Genomic DNA, 20,855 nt, shown 5'->3' on the forward strand with positions numbered 1-20,855 from the left:
AAAAGTAACGAGTTTCAGATCAGACACATTTATTTGGTTCTGAGTTTGAAACGGACAAAGATCACCAGAGAGACTTCATGCTGAGATCAGTTACAGATTGTGTGTCAATAACATGTCGACAACATCATGTTAACAAATCGAAACCAAGCTGAACCAGAAACCATTATTGATCAGATGTGACAAGTTTTCATCGACAGATTTAAAACAAACTTTTATACTTTTGACCCGTTTCTGCTTTAATCCAGCAAAACATGGTGGCATTTTTGTTAGCATTAGCTGCTACAAGCCAGTTCTTGAAGTCAGTTAGCACACAGAAGTCTGACAGACATTTAATCACACTGTTAACCAACAACAGACTTCTCAAAATGATCACATCAGAACGTTATGGTACTGATCGACTGATGAGTCAGTCCGACGTCTCTTTGTCCTGTGCTAGCAGTGAAATGAGTACAAGCTAGCTAGAGGTCAGATCGGATAGATCGGTGTTAGTTGTGCACATTTTTTCAAATCTTGTTTCAAGTCTTGACAAGAGGATTATACAACAAGTTGAGACAAAAATAAACATGTAGAGCGCCTCCAGCATGTTTAGTACAAAGGAAGGAAGAAGCTACTGTGTCCTTGAGTTGTAAAAAGGCAACTAGCAAAAGAATTATGGCTTTCAAAATGTATTGCACTTCCACACAAAGTAATATAGTATATACAATAATACATAATGCACACAACAAGAAAACCTTTTCATCAACTAACAGCAGTGATTCCTCAAGTATGTGACCATTTTACTATTGTAGAAGCTAGCTTGAATGTTGTTTAACAACCAAGATACAAGAAATTATCTATTTATTTAACGTTGCGCTAACTAACCCCCTAACTAATTCAACAAGCAAACACTTTTGTTAATATTAGCTTAAAGTTCAGTTTAGCATAATAATTGAGTTTACTGCTAATGGTTACTGTAATGTCTTAACCAGTTTGGTTTAGCTTTGTTAATGCTCCAGTTTAATGTCTAAAACAGATTGGTTAAGGTTAGCTAACATTTCAATTTTTGCTACAAAAGTAGTTTGGATTCAGGTTAGTTCCTGTTTCTTTAGCTAATGTTTAGCATATATAAAAAACGCTTGGTTTAAGTTTACCAATGTTTTTTCTTTGTCTCAGGTTAGCTAACGTTTCAGTTTCATGGCTAAAGTGAGCTCTTCTTCTTAAAGGTTAAAACTAGCTGATTCAGGCTAGCTAACATTAGTTTTCAGTTGCTAAAACAATTTGACTCGGGTTAGCTAGTTAGTCTGACGTGTGACAAATTTGGTTGGCTACAAAAATAGCATTTGTCAGGTTAGCTAATGGTTTTATTTAGCATCAAAAACAGTATGGTTTAGGTTTTCTACATGTCACGAACACACAGAATCAGAGGAACTTATTGTTTGTGATGATCATGAAAAACACGACTTTTTTATTTGCTATTTAAGCCAGAAATATGAAACAGAGGAGGACCCTGCATCACAGAGAACTTCTCTTTAATCACGATCAGACCTGCTGCAATCCATCTATTCATCCTTATTCTTTAAAACCCTGCAAATCCTGGATCATTGCTTTAAAAATGTGTAAACTGCACTACAAAACCTTTCTTCAAACATTTAGAATAAACATAAGGCCAAATAATTAAGAAACAATTAAAGGTCAAAGTCTGACACACAAAGAAGCACACAGACGTAAAAACAGCGGTAATAATAGAAAACACCACGTCACTCAAAATGAACGATTATTCTTCTGTTTTCATTTTATTGCACCACGTGGATCACCTCCTGTAACCATAAAGCCTGTAATATCTGGTCATACCACCTACTGCTGTAAATCACATACAGTCACGTCTCACATTAGACAAAGTAAATGAAACATAATGTAGAATAACATGCGATGCAGAAAACCCTGTTCAGGATTACAGTTTAACACACAGAGACACAGAGGCACTGACATGAACAACTGAATGACACACATGAACCAAAGCCTTCTATAAAAAAAAGGTTGTGACAATGAAACGCTGTGAATCAGCTGTTTCCTGTAGATCACCTGACATGAAACCTGAAACATCCCTGATGATCAATAAATATCACCGACGGACGATAAAAAAGATTTTTAACACATTTCTTAAAATATGACTAAATATGACTTGTTCAATGTTTATATTTGTATATCTTAATATTCCTTTTTTATGGTATCAAGCACAATATATTAGCATATGATGATAAGTGATAACAGGCAACATGCTAACACTGTAGCATTAAGCTACCGATGCGAAAACACACAGCGTTGTTAACTCAGTCATGTAACACCAAACTGATTATATTTCAGATAATATTCTCTGAGTTAGATTTTGTTCTTCTGTTAGCAAAAACTAGCATTATTAGCCAAAAAGCAGTTCACTAGCATTAGCAGTTGATGGGACTACAGAAATGGGCTCCAATGTTATATTCCTTATTTTATATTTTCATACACAATAACGTGTTTGTATGTGAGTGTACAAACTGTAGCTAGCATTTTGCACACAAGCATACACTATGTCGAGCAATAATGCTAAAATGTTATTAGTTATATGCTAGCAAGCAGAATATATTGGCATATTATGATAAATGATGACGACAGGCAACATGCTAACACTGTAGCATTGAGCTAGAGGTTCAATGGTAAAATACACTAAATAAAATGATAAAACACTTCACTTTAATCATATAACAGCAGACTTACAGCAAAAACTAGCATCAGCCAATAACTTTGCTGGCTGTTTCCTAGCATTAGCAGTTGATGTGACTATAGAAATGGCATTAGCGTATGTAGCTCAATAATGCTAAAAATTTAGTATTTTTTGTGCGAGTAAGCACAATATATAAGCATATTATGGTAAACGATGACGGGAGACATGCAAACACTATAGCCTTAAGCTAGGAGTGCAATGCTAAACCACCACACTTTAACTCAATAACAACAAATTGTCTTATAACAACTGATGCATACCTATTTTATTCAACAAGTTACATTTCATTCTTCCCAAAGCAAAAAACTTTTGCTAAAGACTCTGGTGGCAGTTTCCTAGCATGAGCAGTTGATCGTCCTATTTAGGGCACTACTGGGACTCATATTAATATATACTTATTGCCACAACTCTTTTACATAGAGGACTCTGGTCTTTTGTGTAAAACTATTACTGACTTTGCCAACAAGCTCCTGAATATTTACTGCACTTGGCGAATCAAGTTGTTCAGAAGTAAAGAAGTTTTAGATCACACATGAACACACAACGAAAATTACAGCCGAAGTCTGAACAGGCACAAGTTACACACAAACAAACAAAAGACAACAAGACACACATGTAATTTGGTCTTTAGGTTGATACATTCATTATGAGGAGAAGGCTAATTGTTAGCACGGTCGTATTTATTCAAGTCTGACAAGACTCCAGGAAAAGTGCATCCTTCATCCCAATGTTTTAAAATGGAAGCAAAGATGCAATTAAGCTCTGCTGCTGTTTCAAATCAATACTGTTATATCTGATCTGTAGAGTTTAATATTGAGTGTAACCATGGTGGTATTAAATCGTGGTGGTGATTGGAGGTTGTGCTTTTTTATATCAGTACATAAATTAAACTAACTTCACTTCATATATATTGTTTGTACATAATTTAAGGTGTATAATAGAATATAATAATATAACATAAGAAAGAAAAAACGGCGATCTACCTTAGCTTGTCGCTTCACAGCCATACGTCTACAACAGACGAGACGTTAGCAGCTCAAACAGAACGACGACCTCTGAGATGAATCTAAAGCCTTCTCTCTTTTCACCCTTTTGTCTAAAAAAGGTGGAGTAAACGTGGAGCGAGTGTAGTTTTAGTCTTACAAACGTTCTTCAGAGGCAGAGCTGCACTGTACGAAGAAATAAATATCTTTAAGCAAATAAAGAGGCACATTTCTTTGGCTAAGTAACGTTTAACTTGAGCTCTTTGTTCAAAACAGGTGTTGAGTAGAAGCAGATGAAAGCCTCACAAGTCAACATGATTTTTGCGGGTGCAATCAAAAATATCCCCGTGAAGCTTTAGGATTGTGGGTAGTGTAGTGTTTCTCCATGGCATCAGGATAAAGGTTGATCTCATACTGCTGCTCTGCCTCTGAGAAACTACAGTTAAATCACAGACCGTTAAACGTGGACACACACTGACCGACAGGTAACGCTGACGCGGATCGACTTACAGCCCGAGTTATTTCATATTGCTGCTAAATGTGTGCGTTAACAGCTGTTTTTGTGTGTTTTTCTTGTCAGTGTGCGTATTGCCCAGAATGTTCAAGCTTGGAATGAGCCTGTTGTGTGTCAGCATTTTGTGTATGTGTGTGTTTGTTTAAGCCACCGTTGGTGAGAAGGCTGTGATTGCTTGTGCACGTTTGTGTGCACGTGTGGCATGATGCATTATTAGGAAATCAAAAAAGGCAAAGTAAAGACACACACACACACACACACCTCTCCCTGCTGTTTGTCAGTACACGCTTCAACATCTTTAAAATCTGTCAGTATTTATGATTCTAGTCGAAAAGTATACAAAAGGTGTTTGTGTTGCATTGTGTTGTAACTTTAACAGAAAACTATAATCCACTTAAATTTAAGGCTATGATTTGTTTTTACAACAGTACAGTTTGGATTTTAGGGCTCGTTCACACGGAGAGTCGACCAACTACGATTAGACATCGATCGATCACCTGGTGGTTTACCAGGTGATCCGTGCTGCGTCATACCTTGTGCTTTTATATCATTAAAAGTTGCAGCTCTCCCCCTGAAGTCGATATTTAAAGTCATTGAGTGTCTCCAGTGCAGAACATCTCTGAGTGAACGAGCCCCTGGAGTCATGAACTAGTGGTGTGTTGATTATATTGACATTTGGCATTGAACCGTGGCTCTCCAGGAGGCCCGAGCCTGTTTGAGGAGAGGCGAAAGGTTAAATAATCTCATCTGTCCACACGATTGAAAAATAAATAAGGCAAAAATAAAATAAAGTATAAGGTTGCTAGCAATGAAGATAAAGAAAGTCCTGGTGGACATGATCAAACCCAGATACACCGAAGTTTCTTCATTAAAGGGTGGATCGCTGTGAGGGAAATCCCTGGATTTATGTTTCATACATGTTATTTCCAGCTGCAGTGTGAGTCGTCTTCGAGTATTATGGGGTGCCAACAGGTGATCCTTTCAGGCTGTTGAGGGCTGCATGGATCCTGAAGTGCAGTCTGGACTCCATGGAGTAGTCCTTGTAGTTCATCCTGATGAAGACCACAACACATCTGTCAGAATCCAAATGCATATGTATGTTGTGGATGGCTACAGAGCAGCCGGACCCTCTGGAGGAGTAAACACCTGATCATCAGATTCTGCTCTGAGCCGGAGCTGTTTACCGACGGGAGGAGAGCTCAGAGATTACTTCTGAACTTTTGGGATTAAAACGTGGATTTATCATCACTCCTGTTTATCAACCTGACTCCAGAGGAATATAAAGGTATATGAAAGTATACTTTATATTTTGAGATGTTTTAAACACATATGAAAGAATACAGAGGTGTTTGAAGCTGGTCATAACAAGTAATATAGAGGTGTACTGGGATTATTTGGAGGGACAGTCTATACATATCTGTATAGAGAGGACTTACTTGGCATTTTCGATGTATGTGGTGGCCTTGCTGAAGTCTCCCTGTTGTTTATACAGCAGACCCAACTCATAGAGTGTGAAGGGGATCAGGTAGTGATCGTATCTGATACGACTCTCACTGAAAGTACACGAACACACAGATAGGAGGATTTATCTTATCTCTCTCACACCTTCAGAAGATAAACAGCAACACTGCAGTGTGTGCACACACCAGTCAGTCTGTATGCCTTTATGTGTGTGTGTTACCTGGAGAGGACCTGTGTGAAGCAGAGCTCAGCCTGCAGTAGGCGGCCCAGGTGTTTCAGACAGAGTCCCTTCAACATCTGGACTAGGCAGCTGTCGTCAGGATGAAACTCTGACGGGCCTGAATGAAAGACAAAGTATAAGTCCTGTTACCTCAACTGTGCGTTGAACAGATATTTAACTCTTGTCACTTGTGTAACATCTGAAGACGTGCTGCATCACATGATTCTGGTAAGTCGTTGATATTCAGTATAAACCGAAGAGAAGTGGGCCAAGTATAAAACCCTGTGAAAAACCCCTTGTACTCTCTCAGATCAGTATTAGCAGGAGTGCTTTTAACATCATGTTTTTAACCTACCAGAGTCGCTGCGAAGCTGCTCCTCAGCCGTCTCGATGGTAACCAGCAGGGCCTCGGTGCTGTCGGCTCTCTTCCCGACGATGGTAAAACCGTTCCAAACATACATCATCTCCTACAGAGAGAGAAAACTTCATCAATGTTTACTTCAGAGCAGAAACACATCTGTAAGGACACTCCCACGAAGACATTAAAGGCCTCTTGAAGAAACATCTTCAAGAAACTGAAACAAGACCGGGGTACAAGCTGATTGAACTTCTCCTCAGATCTTTAAGCCACTGATGTGTGTAGATGTGAGTGTACCAGTGCGGGGATGACCAGAGGGACGGGGTTAGCAGCTTTGTAGCGTCTGGACTTCCTCACTGCAAATTTCTCCGTTGGGATCGACTTCCCTGCCAGGCGCTGTTTCAGCCCCTCCACCTGCCTGAACACACAACAACACACCAACACACAAACTCAACTTTATTTGTTTAGCATATCTCGCACAGACATGCAACTCAAAGTGCTTTAAACGACACAGAAAACAAACAAGAACAAAAATACACAACAATAATTAAAACTGAGAAACAACACAGATTAAAACAATAAAAAAACAGAAGAACAACATTTTTTTTTATAAAGGAATGAAAATGACATCAATTAAAAAATAAAATGTTGAAAATTAACACAAAAACTTTGCATTTCTGTGATTGTGGCGATTCATGCAGTAAGTTAATGTTTTAATGAGCCTGACCTGAAGAGCTCCACGATGTCCTCCCCTGTCTTCTTCACTTCCTCCTCTGACATCATACTGAGGATGGCTGCCTTCTGGTACACATAGATCGCCTTGGAGAGGATTGAAACCAAAGAAGGGATTTTACTTCAACTAAACTGGTTCTTTATCAGCTCACAGTCATGAGTTTTCTGTGGCTTATTGATCAGCCGACACTCCTTCTGTATTATTTTCCCTGCAAGGATGAAAGCATTCATGCAGAAGCATCAGAAAGTCTTCCTACTGCCTAACAGCTCATTTTATATTAAAATATTAATAATTAATGAATCTTCATATACAAGTGTGTGTTCACCTTGGACCAGCGGCTCTCTTTGCACAGCTGGTCAGCGTAGTGGTACGCCTGCTGCCACTCCTGCTGGTAGGAGTGAGTCCACATCAGCTCCCAGTAACACAGGTGGTGGATCTGTTTCCACTCCTGCTGGCTGCTGATACACTCCTCGTACATCGCCCGGGCCTACAAGACACAATATATGATACATACAACTTTACTTCTTTGTGTTTGGTCTTCATTTTGCTCCGTCGTAGGCTTTGTTCAGACTGCAAGCACATTTCAAAACAAAGAACAGGTCTTGTTTTTTAAAATAACCTTAAAATAAATAAAGTGATTCACACATGCAAATTGTTTGATAGAGCCCCTTTAAGATTTAGCTATGTTTAGATTGAGGGCTAAGGAACATATTATTATAATGAGGGTCCTCAAAGATAGAAGTAAAAATGTGCTTCAGACCTTCTCAAAGTGTCCTCGCAGTGTGGCGATGCGAGCAGAGTAGAAAAGAATGATGGAGCCCTGAAAAAAAGACACACAACAACAACACAAAAACATAACGCATGATTCAGTTTAACAATTCTTAACTGAAAGTATTTAATCTGCCAATAACTTTAAGTTCTAACTTTCAGAGTTAGTTTACAGTCAAATTGTGTATTCTTCATGAGCCTGAATGTTTGTCTGGTTGTGTGTCGTTGGCTTACTTTGGGGTATTTCTGCTTGTATGGCTCCAGCAGAGCTTCAGCCTCCACCAGGTTCCCCTCTCCAGTTCCTGATAAAACACAGAACAACACAGTTCTGGAGCCAGACTACAATGGTGCAGGAAAGGTGTTATTTCTGTGCTGTATCTATAGAAAAAGGGGCTTGATGTTTTTGTGTTCTCCTACCGAGTATCAGTGACACATAAGTGTGGTAGAAGAGCAGAGTCAGAGCGCAGAGGATCGAACGCAAACTTTGACTGGAAGCTCCCTCCCTCAACTGAGACAAACCAAACCCCTGCCAAGAGACAGAAACCGAATTATTATTAACTGTTATAGTGTCACGGACAGATTTTCACAGCTGCAGGGTGGAACAGAACAATTTTTAGGTGGAGTATAACTTTGAAGTTGTTGTACTGACCCTGTTTCCTGAGAATCCAATGAACTCCAACAACCTCAAAATCCTCTGAGGCAGGAGAGACAACATCTGAAAGAGAGAAACAGAAAATGCTATAAAATCATCATTAAATAAACTATTAAATCACTGTCAATCAATCAATATTGATGTGAATAAGTCTATTTTTTAATCTCATATTCGCCAATATGCTGATGATACACCCCTATTTTTGGCAGAATAAAATCAACACAATTGGGAGTGTTAAAGTGAGGATACTCCACCAACGCTCAATAACTGACTAAATGACTATCCATCCAATCATCCATCCATCTGTTTGGGACTCAGGCAGACTTGAACAAATCCTGTTTTGAAACCCACCAGGTTGAAGGATCCGATCCCCAGCTTGACTCCGCCCTCAAACTGTCTGAACGGATCAGACTGGCCCGCCTGCTCCTGAGTGACATTCAGCACATTCTGACAATCCCTATTGGATGACATGAAACATGATGTCACAATCAAGAAACATTAAATCAGGATAGATCTTGTTGCATTGTTCCAGACAAACCCTTGGCTCTCATAATGTCACAATCCTTTTAATTATCCAGGCTGCCTTGTTACTGAGCTGATGTTTAAGTAATCAACACATCACTGATGGTTTGAAACAGTCACTCACTTGTAAATTTGGTAGCTTGTTCGGATCTTGATGCCTCCTTTGATAAAACTGATCATGTTCTCATCCTGGAAGAGAGGCAGATAGAGACGACAAGGCTTTCATTACATTTTAATTAATTAAACAGCCTCATTAGCCTCATCCACAGCAACAAGTCTCAAGAAGTACTTCAGCTCTTCTTATTCTGGTTCAGTGTTGTAAAAAGTATAAAGTAAAATATTACTTTGGTAAAAGTAAAAGTCACTTAAAAGTCTTAAAGTATCTAATATTAAATGTACTAAAGTATTAAAAGTACAAGAAAAAGTAAATTAAACTAAACAAACAGACAACGCTGATTTGACTGATATTTGCACTTGTGGCCCAAAATTAAGTTTCAGTTTTAGCCCCCCAAGAGAAAAAGTTTGGGCACTCCTGCCTAAAACATATTTACACGACAGGTGAGACAGACAGGTAAAAGGTAGGAAGACAGAGGGAGGCAGCAGTTCTGACCTGTACAAACGTCAGCACGGCTTTCTGCAGCAGACACTCAGCGTAGCAGATCTCTGCATGCATCTCCTCTGCAAACACACCGACATTTTGATTTTATTTTCATTTTTCTGACCTGCACTTCTGGTAGACCTCAGCTGTCAATCAAACTGCGTGGGTGGGACATGTGTTTACATACCTTCCTGGAGGTTGGACTGTTTGTTGATCAGATTGGACAGAGATCCGACCACCGAGTTCCTCTTCCTGAATCTGCAGAAACAGTTTGGTTTGGAGGAATAAAGTGGATAATGTTTATCATGTCCACCATCTTTGCATAGCATGTTAGCATGTCAACACATGATAATTAGCGCTCAACGCAAAGTCTAGAACAGGCTGATGGGAAGGTTATTAGTTTCAAAATCTTCTCTCTCTCACCTCTGACAGGTCTGTAACGCCTCCTTGATGGTTGTCATGGCGGCCTGGATGTCTCTGTGTTCGAAGGTCATCGTCGCCTGCATCACTAGGATGCTGCTGTAACCCAACGCATGGTACATACTGTCCTTCCACCTGCACACAACACAAATTACCTAACTCACTGTGTTGTAAATTACATGTCTGGGCTCTCTGACCCTGCTGATGTTAGCAGCAGATGTTTGTGAACACACTGTGTGTTTCCACTGATCCAACCATTGAAGTAGTAACCACAACATCACCAGCACCAGACTCCCTTAACAAATGTGTCAGTTTAGTGAGTTGTTGAGTTGGAGACACTTTATAAACTGTGTGAAACTCTGTCTCTGACTGATTCTGACTTATTTGTTCCTTCTTGTAAATTCAGCAAATGTTCTACATGAACTTCTTTCTGTCTTTGAGTGGAAACATGGAGTCTGTTTGTCTCAGTGATGGACGGGTTTGTTTCATACAGAGCAGGAAGATCACAGTATTAACAAGCTCTTGAGCACAAATTGTGCTTTTTTACAAAAAAACATTACACTGCAGACTGCTTTACATAATACAAACACACACTTACACACACACACACACACACACACACATAGACTGGTTGCCGTGGTTACCATGGTTTGAGGAGGTCGAGGGCTTCAGAGAACTTGTTGTTGAGGACCAGATTGAGGGCGCACTGAGTCTCCTGGATTGCTGTCTGCAGGTCCATCTGACAAGCCCTGCACACACACACACACACACACACACACACACACACACACACACACACACACACACACACACACACACACACACACAGAGAAGACAATCTACCAGTCAACACAGGAAGTGACTAAAAGTGAAAGACACAGGAGGTTGACAGGAAATCACCTCACACACACATACTTTACACATCTGTGTGTGTGTGTGTGTGTGTTTGTGTGTTTGTGTGTGTGTACTCACGCAGGTATTCGGTCGTAGGCGTCTTCGAAACAGTCCTGAAAACCACAGAAACACAGAAACAGTCAGCGCCGTTCAAATTTAATAACAAAAAGAACTCAGCCTATTCAAAGAGCATAAAACTACATAATCTTGCACGATTTCCAGGTTCAGGGCTTTAAAAACTGATATAAACTATTTATTACTGGATTTGAAATGTCATTGGCTACATGATGCATCAATCATCCGGGGGTGATCACTCATTGGCTGCTGTAGGCTCTAGGGCGGGCATAGAAGCATGAAAACGAGATTTTAGTCATTTTGTCACCGTTTAATGATGAATACTGTGTTTTGGACTGAGTACGTTCCTGAAATGGATCTAGACGACATCTGGGAATAAGACTTGACAGTTTTTGTTGGTGTTTGTTTGTAATCATTCCTCCGGGATGTTTAGAGACCCGGAGTTTGAGTTTACCACCATCGTTTACAACACATCACGCTGAAAGAGTATCCTAATCTGGGACAAAAGGGTACAAGTCTGTGCTAAGATGCAAACTAGCAACAAGACAAACATTTATACCAGCAAGGAGCTTTGTTTTGGCCCTTCAGGACAAAAGCAGTATGAGCACCACCGCTTGATTTTTTCCTGTTCAGTCAGTTGTTGGAAAAATCACCACCTAGTGGCCACCAGAGGAACTGCAGCTGAGGAGGCTGCTGATTGATTCAGAAAGGTTTATGATCTCAAAAGCATCAGCCCTGCTGAGGTCAGACTGTTTGTTCAGGGAGTTTCTGCTACACATGATAACATCTTAGCATGCACACACACACACACACACACACACACATACACATACACACACACACACACACACACACACACACACACAGTCTGTCTCTGGAGCCTCAGTAGCAGGCTAATAATAGCCTCCCAGTGGCCTCTTACATAATAGCGTACAGCTGCAGTCACACACACACTCAGAGCGACGCTGAGCCTGCAGGCAGCAGTTATCGACCCGCTGCATCACACACACACACACACACACACACACACACACACACACACACACACACACTCTTCAACACTGTGACCCACTTCACCTCACCGTCAACTCACCAATCTGATAAACACATTTTAAACATGATTATTTATTCATGTAATTTGTTGTGGATGAGGAAACATCTCAGCTGGCGCAGGCGGCCATGTTCTGACAGCTGTGGGGATTTATTTTTGTTGCCCTGAGCTCAGTCTGCCAGGCTCCGGGCAACAAGTCCTCCAAAAACGTTTTGTGTTTGTTGGTCGTCAGTTTGGTTTCTTCTGAAGGGTATTGTCATTGTTTTGTTGCATTTTCTACCAAAAGAATCAAACGAAATCAATTACGTTTAAAAACAAATCATAATGTTGAAAGGTGTCCAAAAATGGAGTCTCGTGGAAAGAAAACATCCAAATAAATGTGGGTTTTGTTTTAGTTCAGATTTCTGTTGTAAACATTTATGCAAATTATGACATATTTCATTAGATAGAGTAATTTACATGTCCAGTGGCTAACGCCTCAGTTTAAGTGTCATGCCATCGTTAAAGAGCTCTGATTCTCCTGATTCTGTTCATGCAAGATCATCCGTTTCAAAAAGGACACTCAACAGACAAACAAGCTAACAAACTAGCATGGAGCGTATATGCCCGCCCTAGAGCCTACAACAACCAACGGGTAATCTTGTAGACAAGTGACCCGCATATTTCCTCATAAAAACACATGTTAAGTGTTTATATTCAGTGACATTGTTATGTTATGTGAACTTGGACCAGGTCGGACTACATGATGTGGACTCATTGTGTTTTCCAGCTGACAGAAGCAGTTGAAGCTCATCTGCAGGATTATTTTTGCATTAAAACATTTAGTGAAATATTTGCATTCTAGTAGTCGACTTTTATCCCCATGAGGTCAGAAATGTTTTTGATTTGAGTCAAAGTTATTTTATGTAAATCTTTACAGCCTTTTTAGCCTTTTAATTGCTTTATTGTCTGTTGTAGGCTCTAGGACGGGTATAGACGCTCATATCTGCTCAAATGAGCTGTCAATCAAACGGTGGCCATTTCAGGAACTCCGGCGTGGAGGGAGAATGGCGTCTGCTGTGAGATGAGAGGAATGGAAAGAGGAAAAAAGTACCGAGGGGAAGGTGGGCGGGCGTAAAGATGGAGGACGGTTGTTGTCATGAGAAAACAAATGTGTGTGTGAATCCAAACAGACGCTCGCCGCTCACACACTCAGCCTCTCGTTTCACACCTCCATCACTCCCTCTCTCCTCCTGCCATACAAACAGATGCTCTCTCTGACATCGCCTCACACTCTGTGGGTATTTTTGTCACAGCCTTTCACACACACACTCACACACACACACACCCTAACTTCCAACTTTCAACGTGAGTTATTACAGATGAACATCAGATGAACTCACAACACAATAAACTCTTAAAACTGACCTGACGGGTGAAGATTTGCAGCCTGGAGCGTCGAGGAGACGCAGGATTTATCACATAATGTCATTATAATACATAAAAAGATACTTCAAACATCACTGCAACTCGCAATAATTTACATTTCTGATGAATCTGCTGGCTGTGACTTGTTTTAGTCGGAAAATTGTTTAAAATTTGTGAATATTTAAATATAAATAGGTCACAATTTAAACATTATTGAAGCTGAAACTACAGAAAAAATCCCTCTAATCTGTTGATCATTCTCTGTAGATCTCTTCACTCTCAAATTCAGAAATAAACCACATTTCTGTACTAAATACTCAAAACAGAACACAAGAAGTCCTTACTTTCTTTTCCACTTCCTCATTCCTTTAATTGTCCTTTTTATTAGCAACTGTTACACAATGAAATCCTGTAAAAGCAAAGTTAAACTTTTGAATTTCTGATTTTTCTGTAACAAAAACAATTTTTTTTATGGCAAAAATTATCATAAACGCTAAAAAAGATTTATCATCTTCATTCACTTTACAACCTTCAATCTTCCCAAACACATCGTATTTTAAATTCAATCAAACTCTATTTCTATTTTGTGAATGTATTCTCCTCCATTATATTAAAATAGATTGTCTTAGACACATTTTGTACAGTATTATTTTGATTCATTGTTAAGCTTTTTCATCTACTCTACTCATGTGTAATATTTTGTGAAGTTTAACGCATCTTTTTTAATACTTATTTATTCTCCTGTGTCCTTTTAAAATGATTAATCACTGTCAACAACCAGTTTTATATATTTTTTTAATTCTGATTTGTCTTAAAGAAAAGTTAAAAGATTTATCTTGTTTATGATCTGAAAAGCATATTTTTAATCCAACATTTAATCTTCCCAAATAACTGCAAGGTTTACTAATGTAAACTACCCGTTTATAAAACAATCACAAACACATGTATAAGTGTAATCATATTCTTTTTGTTGAATACATTTATGTTAAATTAATATAGATGTATTATCGACTACTTATTGTATATTCTTATTTACTAATTTGTACTTGAACATAGTTTTACTTTTTTTTCTACTCATTTTATTTTCCTGCCTTCTTTTAAAATCTTTATCCGGTCTGTTTCTTGCACTGCAGTAATGTGAACTTACTTGAGTTGCAACAGTTAATCGATTAGTTGTTGATAATTAAATTGAAAAGTAATTATTCTGTGGTTCCCACTTCTTAAATGTGAATTTTTCCTGGTTTCTTTCCTCGTCTATGACAGGAAACTGAATATCTTTGAGTTTTGGACAAGACATTTGAGGACGTCATCTTGATTGACATTTTATAGACTAAACAACTAATCAATTAAGTGAGAAAATAACAGATGAAATGACAATGAAAATAATCATTGGATTCCTACTAGTTAATTTCTCTCCTGGAGTTAATTACCTGTAAATCAGAAGTTTTCACAAGCTTATAGTTGTTAATAATATATTGACCAAACACTGCTGATCTTGCTGAACTGAAACTTAAATAGTCTTGCGTCCTGATGATAGTTTACAACTGTGGGAAAGTAGAAGAGTGGACTTTCTGACATTTTAGTGTAAAACAAGCGCAGACCTTTCAACAGGAGATGTGGAAAAAGCAACAGCTACACCATTGTATGATATTACACACAAGGAGAGGTCAACGCCAGAGTAGCTTCTCTTGTGACACCAGCAGCTTTCTAATCAATTAGTCAAGACCTACACACTGTGTCCTATTACCCCACACGACACTTAAACACATTAACAACCCAGCGACTCTCAAGGAGGCTTCTTGGAAACTCTTCAAGAACTCCCAGAACGCCCTCGCTGTCATGTTAAACCCTCTCAAAGACAACACATCCCCCTAAGAAGGTACTGAAACCTGGTTGGACCACCAGAACCTCCTCAAGTGTGAAGAACTTAACTAAAACCACCAGATGCACATTTTTTGACCCATGGGTCGCCTCGCACATCCACAATGACACACTGAATGCCTGTCAAATATGTTATATTTCCCTGGGGCCCATTCATTAAGGTTCAGAACAACAAGACCCTCAGAACCTTATGACCCATCAAACCCATGTGACGACCTGTGGAGCCTTGTCAAAGACCTTGGTACACAAGAGATATTCCTTGAAGACCCATCAAACCTCCTGTTACCCAAAGAAGAAAACGTTGAAACTTTGAATCACCTTCAAGATCCTGAGAAACCACTCAATGACCCATCAAACCTTCAAGAAGGTTCCACAAAAAGCTAAAATGACACGTGAAACCTAGGAGTCCCACCACACTTCCTGGTACCACAAGAACCTTAGGACCTTATGACCCATCAAAACCATGTGATGACCTCTGGAGCCTTGTCAAAGACCTTGGTACATTCAAAGATCCCTTGAAGTCCCACCACACTTCCTGGTACCACAAGAAGACCTTATGACCCGTCAAGACCATGTGATGACCTGTGGAACCGTCTCAAAGACCTCGGACAGATTCCTTGAAAACTTTTAGTCACCTTCATGATGACCCAACAAATATTCGAGAAGGTTCAAGAGGTGACATGTGAAACCTTCTCAAAGATTTCTTAAAAACTGATCACACCTCCTGGTACCCACTGAAGGATCTCTAAAACCAGTTTCAAGTCCATTCTAACTTCCAGAGGAATCCCAAGAAGCACCACATTACTTGTAAATCCTCCTCAAAGACATAAAAGCATCCTAATCATGCCCTTCAGCATCACTTACGCATCGAGGAAACCCCTAAAAGATCACAAGAACCTTTTTACTGACCTCAACATTTCTACAAAGCCTTCATCACTTCGACAGTCTTGCTCAGAACCTTATCAATGACCTATGAAACCCCCTTGGACCCCCTCAAGAATCCCTGAATCTCTAAATGCAGAACCATCCTCAAGAAAAAACACCACTTTATTCTGTGTTACTGCTGACTTGACGGTAGTTGTGTAGCGTTGACCTTTGACCCTGCAGAGGAAACAGGAAGCGATGGAGTTTTACTCCGGAGAGGCAAACAGTGGTCTCCTTGTGTTTTCTTAATAATCACATTCTGTGAAGTCGGCCTGTCACACAACAGTCTGCATCCATCACCTGATGCTCTCACTGCTGTAAGCACCATATAGGTACACTTATTAGCTTCTTGTGAGTTAAATAATGTGGCCAGCTATTTTCAGTCTCTGACAAACACAAACAAAACACAGACAAACTCCAAAGTTCTCAGAGAACAAACATTAAGATACTTAAAAATCTTTTTATGAAAACCCCAACGTGCTGGATCCTGTGACATTCCCAGAAAACCACTGAACCAGGAAAGAAAAACTTGGATTACACACTGAAAACCACAAAAATGCGAAGAAAAACTAGAAGGCCCTCGAAACTACTTTGTGTTTGAGGAATCATTATTATTACATCATCATTGAAATATCAAAAATTCCCTTTTCCAGTATCTGTAAACGTAGGTGACAGTTTCCTGGATATAATCTGTAGATTATAGATTAAAGATTCAGTAGATAATATTGAATAACTGTCCTGTAACGGTGCCGACCAGCCGACTGCAGGGCAACATGGAGGTAAATCCATATTCTGTGTTTGCTGTTATATTTCTCAGGGTATTATTTACATTCCACTCATACCTGAAGGGTTTAACAAAGAGTTACTCAACTGCAGAGTTAGTTTATAGTCCGAGATTGACGTGACCTGACTCACAGTGAACAGCTGATTGTGTTTCAGTCTGGACAGAACGGACCAGACATGGTTAACAATATCTGTCTGCGCGTTTGTGTTATTTATTGTCGGGTTGCCGGGCAGTGAGGCTGGATGATAAGCTTGCACTGTGTTTAAGTTTTTTATAAACACACAGCTTGTCTCACATTCCTCACAGCTCAATAAGGTCAGCTGAATTCCTCTGTAATGTGATGAGTTAGATCGGAGGCGGACAGAGGAGGGTTTGTGAGCTTAAATGAGGAGATGAACTGGTGAGGTATGACGCAGGACGGACACGGACCACATCGTCCACCTGAATGTCTGCTGCCGGATTGTAAAACGCAGCGTCTGGCTGAAGTGAATCACGAAGAAACACCTGGAAACATCTCCTCTGGAGACCCTGAAACCTGCTCGGGTCGCTCCAGAACCTCTCCAAATCCCCTAGACCCAGTTGATTATTGTTTAGACCCCACGGAGAACCTTGACCTACTCAAGTTAAACCATAACCCACTTTACATCACCTGCACCCCTTCGATGATCTTTAGATTCATTGTAAGGACACCTCGACACCACATTTCCTAAAACAAGAATCTTGAACCCCTTCATGATCTACTTTATCGCCCCATACAGCATTTGAATCTCTCACTAGGGCCTCAATTACCTCAGACAGCCTCCTGAAATCACCCAAGAACTCCTCAGAAAACCCAGGAAACTTTGAGGGAATTGTTAAAAGGACCTTCAGAAACCTCTACATCATCTACATGACCTGCAGAGCATCCAGAAAACCTAGAATCTCAACTCAATCTGTTGCCTTAAACTTCCTGAAAGACATTTGAAACCTCACGAACTCTACAACTTTTACATCTGGGAGAACCTCTCGAACCTCCAAATGATCTGTGGAACACACTTAGAGACACTTTGGGTCTATGAGGAGGTTCAAGGTGTCTCTGACTTTGGTCCACAGATCATGTTAGGTACCTGGAACCTCCTGAAGCACCCAGGACCTCTTTCGAAGGACTCTTAATACCTGGCACAGGTCCACCTAACCTCCCGAGCCATCTCTCGAACCCCTCTTTTAAAACCAAGCAAGGAGATTTGACATCAGCGATATTCATGACCCTTCGTGGACTCCCTGAAACCTTCTGAAGCATCTAAAGCCCCTTGGTGACACCCTAAAACCTCCTACATTACATATAAATCATCCTTAATGACCTCTAGATCCTTTAAAAAACACAGATACCCATTCAAAGACATCTTGAACCTCTAAAAACCATCTGTTCAAGGTTGCAGGACCCTCACAGAGGACCTCCCTCTCGAACTCTGATGGTCTTTAGACTCTGGTCCATAGAAGCTCGACTGAGATCTCCTTCAAGTGCCCTGACAGAAAGGTCCTTCTCACTTCTTGAACTCCCTCATCTTTATAACTAATGAGGACATTGAACCTTCCCCGGACAGGAGTCGTGCCCGGGACACTCCCAGTTTGAACAGTGTGAAGCGTGGTTGAATATCAGGCTTTACTGGAAACAAAGGTTAAAAAATAACCCGACAGTTCATGTTGAAGCACGACGTCGAAGCACCGACCGCTCTTCTGTGGCTGGATTGTGAAATGTAGAGATCATCGTTAGTCGTTGTGGATTAGATTAACTGCAATTAGCTTCAGACGCAGGAGCTCACATCTCATCCAACTTCCTGTTTGTTGAGCAGAAGGCAGCTCGTGGTTGAAATCAGAGCTGCCATTTACATAAAACACACACACACACACACACACACACACACACACACACACACACACACACACACACACACACACACACACAGCTGATAGTGTTGCCTCACTTAAAGCTGATTAAACCGTGCAGGTAGATAAACACAATAATCAGCTGCCCACTCGCAGCTCACCTGTGCTCTACATTCACAGGTGTGTCTGAATTAAACGTCACTCGGTGGTAACAAACATCACGGAGAGTTTGTGAGAGTAATTTAGGAATATTTGATTTCACTTTAAGGTCACGTGAACTCGGTGCTGTGTGGACAACAGACGTCCTTCACTACGGAAACACCAACACAGGAACATCATCACCAGGAGACACTGAGTTACTGCAGGGCGACAGCATGAAGTCAGCGTTTAACACCACAGACACAGAGAGATGAATTAACGTGATATAAACTTAAAGACGATGTTAAATCACCCTATACTACATTGAGAGCCTGGAGGAGTTCCCGGGTTAATACAACTAGAGGACGAGGTGAATATGTAACAAGGCTGCACGATACTGACCCAATAACTTGAATAACTCTATTTGTAAATAATCCATCGTTCTACATTGATTGTGGTGGTTTTGTCGGGAAGTTCATTTAATCAAACAGACAAATTAGACCCTGATTTGTTTGATACATTGATCAGGAGCGACCAACCCAACAGAGTACTACTACTACTAATAATTCTGCTTTTTGACCTTTTGAACAGGAGAAAACTGAGAATTATTATAAGAAATGAGCCACTTAACTCTGACTTCTCTGCAACATCTGGGCCACAACTAGTTTTAAACGTCTAAATGAATAAATGAACATTATTTAAACTCTCTACACTTTGTCTTATTCAACCACAGACTGATGTTGTCTGTGATCGGTTGTTTACTGTTGTGTTGTTGTGCTGTGCTCGGTCTGTCTCCTCAGTAACACCTCAGTCTAAATAAACGAATTAAAGGGCTGTTCCGCCTCATATTATCTCCGCACACATCATCTGTGTCCTGACTGTGGATTCACGGCAGGGACGTGAGAGCAGTGTGTCCGTGTTGTCCCACCTCCTCCTCGGCCGTCGCTCCGTTGCCGACGTGGGCCATGTCTGGTCCCGGTGCCTGTCCTCCCTCAGGTCCGCTGCCTGTCCTCCCTCAGGTCCGCTGCTTCACCGCGTCTATCAGGAGAACCACGATCCCATTTCCAGCCCGGCTCCGTCCTGCTGCTGCTCCCGAGCCTGACGTCCTCTTCCTGGTCTCCTCCGCGCGGATCTTTATTATTATTATTATTATTGTTATTATTAATATTGTTGTTGTTGTTGTTTATCGTCCTCGCCTCTCTGTCGGTCGCTCGCGGTGGTTCTGGACGCTGATCCTCCTCCGCTCTCTTCCGTGACGAGAAAAAACCCGTCTACGTTTCACTGACACACACACACACACACACACACACACACACACACCTCCTGTGCTTCCTTGTCTCCGCCCACCAGTGAGAGAGAGAGAGAGAGAGAGAGAGGGAGGCTGGTTCTGTCCAATCAGAGCGCACCTTCAGTCCTACCTGACCAGTACAGCTCCTCTGTAACTAAGTACATTTACTCGATTTCTGTATTTCAGTACAATTTTGAGGTACTTGTATAATAATACCACATGAGTAAAACGCTTGCAGTATCCGACATCCCTAAATATAAAATACAAGTACATTATACATGTATTCACAGTGATGGGAAGTAACTAAGTACATTTACTCAACTACTGTTTTGAGGTATTTCTACTTTACAACTTCAATTTTCTGCTACTTTATACTTCCTCTCTACATGTTGGAGGTACATATAGCTCTTGTAACTCCACTACATTTATTTGATTACTTTAGTTACTTGTTACTTTACAGATTACATGTTACATCAGAGCCACAGCACATTTTAAATTTAATCTTATTTATCATTAATAACATATTAAAACATAAACAATGAAAAACACGTAAGTATTTGTGCAATTTACTTTTA

The 20,855-nt window shown here is 40.3% G+C and overlaps 1 protein-coding gene across 1 annotated transcript; it reads right to left on the reverse strand.

The window, feature by feature from the left end:
- Positions 1-5: 5 nt before the first annotated feature.
- On the reverse strand, positions 6-20,263 carry ttc39b (tetratricopeptide repeat domain 39B). The gene is made up of 19 exons (XM_084344575.1): positions 19,921-20,263; positions 10,945-10,979; positions 10,617-10,721; positions 9,976-10,107; positions 9,740-9,810; positions 9,565-9,632; positions 9,079-9,143; positions 8,784-8,889; positions 8,430-8,495; positions 8,198-8,306; positions 8,015-8,082; positions 7,773-7,832; positions 7,338-7,499; positions 7,007-7,098; positions 6,577-6,697; positions 6,277-6,388; positions 5,922-6,039; positions 5,677-5,793; positions 6-5,292 (listed from the first exon to the last, which is right to left on the reverse strand). Exons 1-19 carry the CDS (start codon positions 19,957-19,959, stop codon positions 5,196-5,198), a joined length of 1,743 nt encoding a protein of 580 aa, XP_084200701.1. The 5' UTR covers positions 19,960-20,263; the 3' UTR covers positions 6-5,195.
- Positions 20,264-20,855: the final 592 nt, after the last annotated feature.

This window comes from Pagrus pagrus, assembly GCF_965226575.1.
Source record: "Pagrus pagrus genome assembly, chromosome: 22".
NCBI classification, from domain to species: domain Eukaryota; kingdom Metazoa; phylum Chordata; class Actinopteri; order Spariformes; family Sparidae; genus Pagrus; species Pagrus pagrus.

Excerpts from the sequence above, each read along its gene's own strand:
- ttc39b (XM_084344575.1), bottom strand. The coding sequence starts at position 19,959 with ATGGCCCACGTCGGCAACGGAGCGACGGCCGAGGAGGAG. Across the intron at positions 10,980-19,920 it reads GAGCGACGGCCGAGGAGGAG|GACTGTTTCGAAGACGCCTA; the intron begins GTGGGACAACAC and ends TGTGGTTTTCAG. Across the intron at positions 8,307-8,429 it reads TTGGATTCTCAGGAAACAGG|GGGTTTGGTTTGTCTCAGTT; the intron begins GTCAGTACAACA and ends GTCTCTTGGCAG.